The 9,870-nt window shown below is 34.5% G+C and overlaps 1 protein-coding gene across 1 annotated transcript; it reads right to left on the bottom strand.

Annotated features, from left to right (window-relative positions):
- Positions 1 to 217: 217 nt before the first annotated feature.
- On the bottom strand, positions 218 to 4,058 carry LOC149555200 (uncharacterized). Its single transcript, XM_089829259.1, has 3 exons — positions 3,926 to 4,058; positions 3,634 to 3,836; positions 218 to 262 (listed from the first exon to the last, which is right to left on the bottom strand). The coding sequence occupies exons 1-3, from the start codon at positions 4,056 to 4,058 to the stop codon at positions 218 to 220; spliced, it is 381 nt and encodes a 126-aa protein (XP_089685385.1).
- Between the last annotated feature and the right edge of the window lie 5,812 nt (positions 4,059 to 9,870).

Raw genomic sequence — 9,870 nt, 5'->3', positions numbered from 1 at the left:
AGTTAGGCTATGATGTTCCACCAGGTACGCATGGTGGGCCCAAATATTCGCAAACACTCATCACCAAGTTTTCTCCAAAAAAGATCATTCCCTACAAAACAATCATGGGATCATTAGTCGATGAAGAGTGATCAAAAACTAAATTACTATTATATCACTATAGAATAATAATAACTTTAAAGTACCTGGAACTTTGGCTACTTTTAATGGAATGCCTTCATCGTCGCTGACGATTAATGCGACATCCTTCACCGTTCCCATACTAGGAACATAGGAACATCTAGGAAATGATGTTGCAGGTCCTATTGCAAAAAGTTTCATAAGTCTTTGTCACGATCAAAGTATAAAAGAAGAAATGATAATTGATGTTATAAAGTTGTAAAGAAGAAACTGTTTGTTGCTATCATAAGAGAGAAAAAGACAGATTTGTGTACTAGCAGATGGTGCAATAGTCGATGCATGTAAGCTGCGTGTTGCTGACTCAGCAGTCGAAAAGAGATTTGTGGTTGTCCTGGATGGAGGCGGTGTCATCGTAGGATTCAATTGATGTGAAGCTGAAGAATAAAATTGTTAGAGCATGCATAAATATAGAACGCGTGGACTAGCATGGACAAGATTGTTAGAGCATTAAAAAAAATGATTGTTCGAGCATGTATTGTCAATGATTATGATCATTCCTATATATATTTAGTGGAAAACAGAAGTGGCAAATGGAACATGCGATCTACCTGAACCACCTGCAGCACCCTCATCATGGGAACGGGGCTCGAAATCAAGCAAAAAACTCTGTAAAGACAATGCATCTATATTTTAATTAATGCCATAAAAGAGCATAACATAAAAACCATTATTGAACTCTTGTTATAATTAAAAATTTCATTAATACTTACTTTTAAGGACTCAGATGTGTGCAACAATTCAGATGCCCTATCTTTTATTTGTTGAGTCATAGGCTTTATGGTTGCCAAATGTAGAATTTCTTTGCTAATTTTCTTTAAATTAATTTTAATCAAACCGATCGGGTCATCAGTCTCTGCTAAATCGATATAGAAAGGGTCCTCCTCAGGGGGGGCCTACTCAGGGACTGTAGGTTCCTTTCCCTCCCTTCGACCACTAGCCCTCTGTGACAATAATAGCATTAGTATTATCAAAATTACTCCAAAACAATAAAGAAAACAACATTAAAAAAATAACATTTTGCTTCTATCTAGTTTGCACAATTACAAATGAGTTTTACCTGCTCATGTGAAGATGAGCCGGGAGCATCGTCGGCATCCCCTCTAGGCGGTTGCTCCATATTATGCCCCTGTGTCAAAGATGAAGTATAAAAATGTTAGCCAAAAATTTATTGACTAAATGGTATGTTGGAGTCATTGATTAGAAGTTGGTTTAATAGTATGTACCACACCCATGATAGTAGCCTCGTTTGTATCTATGTGGTTCAAATTGTAATCAATAAGAAGCTCTTCCCCTGCACGTATTGATTTTATCGCACACATGAATACACGATTTCCCTCGCGTGCCTCAAATATGCAATTGGGTTGCTTTATAGTTGACCCAGGTCGTGTACTATTTATAAAACCTGCAATATTCCCTGTTGCTTTTGGCCTTCCATCAATGTATATAGCCACACTTTTACTTTGATTATTGTCTTGCTATTGTACATAATTTGCCGAGAGGGCATACCTACACATACTTTTTTTATATTTAACAATATGCATCCAACTTTTGTAATCGTAACATGGTCCAACATACTCCATTAATTCAAAAACTTTGTTGTAAGACACCTTTATGCCGTCCATAGAAAATAGGCCCAAACCATGTAGTGATGATGGTGCTATGTGATATATCCTCTTGTTAACACAAAAATCAATGTTTATTGGAGGAAGTTCCTTGGGTACCCAATGTTTCTGTAGATGTTGGTACCTCAAGGGCACCTTGATGTCACCTTCCGTCTCATCATCATAAGAACATGACCCCCTTGAGCAAGGAAAAATTTCATGCATTTATTGAATTTCCTTCTAGTCATTTGACCTCTAGTTAATCTCCCTGTTCTAGATAAACTGCATGTCTCACTTTCCTCTTCTATTCCTATATTTCCCTCACTCGAGGAAGACACTTCTGACAAATACCTATTCGCTGGTACCTGAAAATGGGAGAGATCTTAGAAAACATCAATCTTACTATTGATAAGTGTATTAAATAGACTGTCTATAAGGAGTATTGACTTATACCTATTGATCCATGAGACTATGCAGGATGCTCCTGAAAGGGGTTCAATTTCCTGCAAATGTAATTCAATTATTGTGAGCATAATCACATCATAATCATAATCACATCCATCATTAGCATCACATAAAAATTAAAAACATTAAAAGTTACACAATAAAACACTTAAATCAGGCTCACATTATAAGCCTACTAGGGAAGTAGGCCTAGTGAAGGGCTAAAACTGGGTTTTTGTATCAGCTGATGAGTTGAGGGCTTAGTCACCTTGGGGACATGCTATTTGAAGTTGTTTGATGTGTGTGGAGGTGGAGGAAACACCTAGACTAAAGCCACTTGCATAAAATTTTGAAATTCAGTTAGATATTTTATATTAATTAAGATAACTGTAATTTCTTCCAAAACCCATTATAATAATTTTAAAATGGATTAGCAGTATTCTATTTGTAGTTGAAACTTGTAGCTTTTAAATAGATAATGAATAAACTATGTAACCATATATATAAGACAAATATATTTCTAGCAAGAAATGAATATTAAATAGATTAAGGATTGATGGCATACCTCTAAATTCCATCATCATCATCCTCGTCGTCATCATCATCATCATCATTATGATCATCATCATCCTTGTCATCGTCGTTGTCGTCATCATCATCCTCCTCCTCACCATCATCGTCGTCGTCGTCATCATCAACATCATCATCAACATCAACATCATCTTCATCATCATCATCAGTAGCAGCATCATCGTCATCATCTTCTTCTTCTTCTTCATGAAAATTTGTGTCAGGAACATCATCCAATAACTGTCGATCATGATCACCATCTACATCATCTTCTACTTCTTTGGTATCTTCTTCTTCCATCACATTATACTTTATTGGCCTTCCTCTCGGTTCATGTCTAACAACAAATGACCAACCCGATTTATGTGGAACCTCTGAGTAAAATACCTGCTCACATTGGCTTGGAAGAACATAAGGCTCATCCCCAACTGGGTCAAACGACCTTGTATTAACCATTGTAAATCCATTATCGTGTTCAATAACAGTTCTCTCAGGATCATTTGGATTAAGTCGTAGCCTATACCATTTGACAACGAAGAGTACTAATTTGAAAGAACTAAAGTCACACTCAATTATCTCATCCAAAATGCCATAGTATCGATTTTTCAAACTCTTGAGGATGTAAGTCATTTCTAGATGAAATATTAGTCACTTGAAAGATTGCAATTATTCCTGAATCACAAGTTTTCTTCATGTAATCCAACACTTTGACGCAAAATTTTTGACCATTACAGAACATAGCCTTGTGGTGTTTAACTTGCAATAATATGTGAAACATATCAAAATTATTGTATCGTGAGTTGATAAACATACGAGTGATTAATAAATTTGTACGTACCTGGAAATCTCTTGAACCATGTGCTAAATCTATTTCCCTTTGCGTAACATTGGAATCTCCATTACGATGAGCTTCTTTAACCAATGAAGATACACCTTCCCATGTTAATGTGCGACCAGAATGTTGACATCGTTCAATCCATACCATCATCCAATCAAGATTGTTTGCAATATACAAATGTAGTGCATCCCACTCTCGAGCACCTGTACAAAAAAAAAATAGACAACTTACAACTGATTTATTTTGAAGATTAAGAAATAATTTATTACAATAACATCTTATAATTTATTACCTCTCACTTTCCTCAATGTACCTTTCCCCATCAAGTACTCCCCTTCTAATTTTTTAAAAGGCTCGAGATCCCAAATGCGATCTACATGGATATTTGATGCAAACTTAAGAAGATATTCAGTAATGTACACCATAGTCTGGTATACCATATATCCCTCTACCATAGAACCCTCAAGATGTGCTCTTTGTCAAACCAAAGCCTTCAAAGATTTCAAATGCCTCTCAACCATCCACATTGACCTAGTGTGTACAGGTCCACACAATTCAATCTCCTCAACTAGGTGTATGAGGTAGTGTTCCTGTGCATTGAAAAAAGTTGGAGGTAGACACTTTTGCATTTCACATAGCAAATGAGGAATTCTTCTCTTCCAATAGTTTATATCTTCTTTGTGGATTTCTTTAGATGACAACCACCTACATTAAGAGATTCAAGTCACAAAAAATATATAGATATGAGACTTTACAAAATAATATACAATAGATTACATAGCAAGAAAAAAAATCACGAATATAATAAATATATACAACAAATTGAACAGATATTACTGCTTACCTCCTATATTTTCCAAGATCGTATATCACTTGTTTGATGTTATTGTTGAAGTGCTCTGGGAGAGATAGAGGAAGCACATACTACAGTAATTATAAACCAATCATTTCATTATTTTCTAACATAACATAACGAACAATTCACGTAGTTTATAAATATATTGTAAATACAGAAGAACATAACTTACCTTGACGAAAGTATGCCAATCATGCGTTTTGAGCCCTGGCCCAAATTCACTTTTTTTTGATATGAGATTGTTTATGTTCGCAGCAAATCCTGTGGGAAATCAAATTTTTCGTATGACTTCTTTTATGGCATCACTTTGCTGCTCCGTTAATAACCATGGAAGGGCACTTATATTAATCTGATCTCTATTGCTATTTGAGTGAATGAAATTTTTCAATGCAATATGATTGGATTCATGTATGTCATTACAAATTTTGACAATTTTTTCTTTGTCACACCTTCCATCCAATATTTTCCACAATGTCTCTGTTATATTCTTTCCAATATGCATAGTATCAAACAAATGCACAATTTGTAAGTGCTCGTAGTAGGGCAACCTACTAAATTGTCTGGGATAGCTTTTTAGTCCCTTTGGAAGGTTGTCAGTATTGCCTTGACGACCTTCACGATCATCAATTACACAATTAGTCAACAAAAATCACAATAGAAATATATAAATTACAAACATAAACCATTAGGTGGAACGGCATTACCTTGACGATTAATTCTATTATATTCCAACTTCCATAGGCGAGGTGTCATTCTTCATGGCTTTGATGTAATCTCTTCTTTCCCATTGAAAAGATGTTTTTTCGTACTTCGATACTTATGATTCCTATGGAGGAAGTGTCTACACTCATCAAACACCTACTTTCCTAAACTTTTTGAATGACGAGATTTCATCTTTGGACCACAAACTGGACATGCAAATTTTCCCTTTGTTTGAAGACCTACAAGATAATGATGTAATTGGATTATTAAATATGTTGATTTTTATAATTAGAATTATTGTGCGCAACTTGAATTTACTATAACATACCACAAAAATGTATTAGCCTTGGGGCATCATGTATTGTCCATGCAAGTATTGCATGGAATTGAAATTGTCTTTGTCGTATTGGTCTAGACACGTCATACATAGTGACACCGTTCCATAACTCCACCAACTTTTAGATAAGAGGCTCAATATATACATTCATATCTTTTACTTGATATTTACCTACTTGAATGAACAGTAACATTACATAGTTATTGTGACTGTTTTACTGCAAGATTTGTAAGTATGTGTAAATTAATAACTATCAAATGATATGATACCTGAAACAATCATTGCCAACATAATGTGCTCCCTCTTTATTGACATCCATGGAGGAATGTTATTGTTGATAACAAAAACAGGCCACACCAAGTAAACAGATCTCATCTCTCCAAATGGATTGACACCGTCCGCTGCCAATGAAAGCCTAAGATTACGAGGTTCTTCTTTGAAGTGTTGCCACTTTTCCTCTATGTGAATAAATGCTGAACCATCCGCAGGGATTCGAATAATGTCATCTCAACTTCTATTGCATGCATGATAATCCATAAATTGAGCCAAGCTACTACACCTGAATAATTGTCGCATCCGTGGAATAATGGGGATGTAATGAAGAACCTTTTGAGGCACCTTTTTTGTTAGTCGATCTGTTCGATATCTACTCGTATGACATACAGGGCATTGTGTTGCAAATTCATGTTCTTTATAATATATAATATGATCATTGGGACAAGCATGTATTGCTTCATACTCCATTCCAATATATTTCATAACAGTTAATTCTTGATATGAGTGAGGTAGAATATTTGATGACGGTAACAGAAACTCGCCTATCAATCTACAACAAAAAATATAAGTTGTTAATATAAACAATATTAGTGGTACATTATTCACCCTTTGTTAACTATAAAGACATATATGACATACCTTAACATATGTGACATTGTTATGTTGGATAAACCATTCATAACCTTCAAGTTCAACAACAACAATACAACAAAGAGAAGAGTTGTTTAGGAGTCTTTGGATAGGGGCTCGTATGCCTTCTGAAGTAGAGGTACATCGAGGCTATCATCATCATCATGATCAGATACGCTTGGACTAGATGTGTCATGGATCAATGTATTTATACCATCCTCTTCAATTGTGTTTTCTGGCGCATGATCGTCATCTTCCATGGGATCATTATCTTCACCTTCGATATTTGCACCTCCATGTTCCTCCACTTCGAAAAACATATTCTTCGGATTGTTGTGGTTCATATCATGTACTTCCCTAGGAAGACCAACCTATATAAAATTGATTAACATAAATAAACCATGATCATCAACTCATCATCAAGTGATTTCATATGTATATAAATTGTTAAAATGATAGAATGAACGACTTACCAGTGGATGATAGTCATGCCCCCCTTCAATGTGACCATTCTCCCTACAATGTCTCTTAACTGTTTTGATTAGCAGTCTTCTACGGTTTAAGCCCTTAAAAATATTGCAAGGACAATAACATTTTCCATCACCTTTTCTTTTCAAGTTAGACCACAATCTAGCGATTGTCTCCCTGTTTTGTTCTTCACTTATATTATCTGACATGATCGTTCTTTGCAGGAAGCAAAAATTGGGCTATGAAAACTTTGGTCTACTGCAACTTTCAAAAACTAAGCAAAACTGTTGAAAGTACACAAATGTTCTTAGACCTAGCTAAATACTTTAATATTTTAAAAATACTTTCTTTGACTTTATTCCTAAGATTATTTGTAAAACTTTGACCAACGGCCTGAAGGTCTTATTTCAAGAGACCTTACAACATTAAGCCACTAAAAGCAATTTCAAAACATATAAGCTAAAAGTCTAGTTAAAATATACATTAGAATTAAAAAAAAAACAATTTTCATACCGGAGCGCGCGGCTATAACTCATGCAATAGCCTTCTTGCTTAGCTATAGAAGCTCTCTAGCAATCAAATTATACAAGCTACAAGGCCTAACAACAATTTCAAAACATATAAGCTACAAGTCTAGTTAAAATATACATTAGATTAAAAAATATACAATTTTCATACCCGAACGTGTGGCTATAACTCGTGCAACGACCTTCTTGCTTAGTTGTAGAAGCTCTCCAGCAATCAAATCATACAAGCTACAAGGCCTAACAAAAATTTCAAAACATATAAGCTACAAGGCAAGACATATTACATGACATGGCAAAAGGAACAAAATTTACAAGCTTTAGCAAGAAATATTAAATGACAACATAGTGCTAGAGAGATCACAATTATATGAGTCAAACATAGTCATGAAAAAGCACATAAATTAGTTATTATAAGCAATTAAAAGATATAAAGTTAGATAGGGACATCCATAGGGCATATTGAAGAAATGATATGGTCATATAGATTTCATATGGGATTTTGAGGATGATAGTGTTCTAAGGCAAAGAATCCATTCATATAACCATAATGACATTAAATGTTTAAGCATGGACAATCATCAAATACCAAAATAGAGCAGCAATAAATCATTAGCAATAGTATTTACTTGAAAGTTTCTAAAGCCTTTTCAAAAAATCCATTTTTTTCTTTTAACTCTTAAATCATTTTCTTTCACTTCTGTCATGATACAATAGCAAGCAATGTTATTCAGAATTAGATTCAACAAACCTTAGCAGTGTAAATAGCCATCTCCTCTAAACTGGACTCCAGACACGAGGAGGCATTCACATACTCTTCCCCTAAAGGTATCCTAAAGAACAAAAGCCACTATATACCTTGCAAGCACTTATAATTGTTGTTATATGTGTTGCAAGAAAAGAAAAAGTTTCAAGATAAGTTTACATTGTTGTTATATGTGTTGTAGGCAAAGAACAACTTTACATTGCTTTAACTTGTCATTGATGAGTATCATCTAACACTTTTAGCATAATTTTTTAAAAAGGATGGAGACATGGTTCATGTAGCTGAGGAAGGCATTCTACATCGATTTGAGGTGATGGTAGGTTGATAGGAGTCAATATGCTGAAAAGTTGTAAAGTTGTCATTTTAACTTCAACATTTGGGAAAGATTTTACAAAATATCCAAAAGTGGTTATGGGTCAGTTCCAATAGTTGGAACATGGCATATGGAGATATATAAGGTCATCCAAGGCCTGGTGTATGTATTGGTTGAGGTTTTTCTCAAACCTTAATAGCAAGCAATAACATTTACACTGCAATTTTGTCACAGTTTGGCTTGCAACTCGAGAAACTACCTTAATATGAATTGAAATTCATAATTTCTTGTTATTCTTAGTTAGATTGCTTTGATTCCTTGCTCTATATGTTTTCGTAGATCTTTGTGAATAGTTTGGCACAGTGTAATAAAATTCCAAACCCACTGGCCTATTCACTGCTAGAACTAGGGTTTCTTGAATAAACATGTCATTTTCTTGAACTCGCATAGTGTTTCACAGCCTTTTGAGGGCATTCAATGTATAGTGTATTATATCTTTTTTGGGTTGAAAAAATGCAGTTTGCTATTTTTCATGTCTTGCCCTAGGCGGGCCATTATACTGTGGAGCATAGGTATATACCTGTATGTTCTATAAGCTTGTATTGTTTGTGGCCAATTGTATTTGAATTCATGAATCTATGATATTGCTATCAGTGTTATAGTTTCACTCAGATCAGTAATGGATTAATATAGAATTAATATTGAATTCTATATGAACTATATTGGTTATTATTTGGAATGGATATGAGTTTGAATATATATTTGTATATTTAATATATATGTGGAAATAATAAATATACTGGTGCAAGAGCACCTCAAACACTCAAGTTAGGCTTATGGATCATGAAGACCTTCAAAACTCTCCAAGCAAATCAGAGGTGTGGAATGTATAAGCGGAGTCCAAGGATCAGTTGGAAGAACCTAGCATCGATCATGACCTTCAAGTAGTACACTACATTGGCATATTTACAAGGTCCTTAAAGGAGTACTCTTCATTGTGTAATGTTGGTCATGTCCACAAAGGACTAAGTATTGGGATGTAATGTTTAATAATGTTTGATAAGTCTAGGTTGGGTAGGAGGTAATCCCAAGACATTAAAATTAAGGGTGAATATTCAAATAAAACCTTTTGTTAGTTAAATATTCAAATATTTAAACATAAATGGCTAGTTTGGGATTGGAGTGAAGTTAGAGTTTAGTTGTGCTTTGTTTAATGAATTATTCTCAATTCAATGACAACTTGGTTGAGATAGTTTCTTAACTTATTTAATCTTGTGGAGTCTCTGTTATGCGACAGTGAATGAGACTGGTGTGCGGGTTTGTAACATTGGTGAATAAAAAAACTCTGAGATTTCTACTATTCTT

This window comes from Cupressus sempervirens, chromosome 5 (genome assembly GCF_028749045.1).
Source record: "Cupressus sempervirens isolate cs-2001-9-10 chromosome 5, ASM2874904v1, whole genome shotgun sequence".
In the NCBI taxonomy this organism is placed as follows: Eukaryota; Viridiplantae; Streptophyta; class Pinopsida; order Cupressales; family Cupressaceae; genus Cupressus; species Cupressus sempervirens.
Note: the sequence above shows the minus strand (reverse complement) of the source record. Positions and strands in the feature narration are given on the sequence as shown.

Bases quoted from the DNA above. Each gene is read 5' to 3' on its own strand.
- LOC149555200 (XM_089829259.1), bottom strand. From the start codon at position 4,058: ATGGTGTACATTACTGAATATCTTCTTAAGTTTGCATCAAATATCCAT. The intron at 3,837-3,925 runs GTAATAAATTAT...TTTTTTGTACAG, and splicing joins TACATTGAGGAAAGTGAGAG to GTGCTCGAGAGTGGGATGCA. The intron at 263-3,633 runs GTACGTACAAAT...CTATGTTCCTAG, and splicing joins ATGGTTCAAGAGATTTCCAG to TATGGGAACGGTGAAGGATG.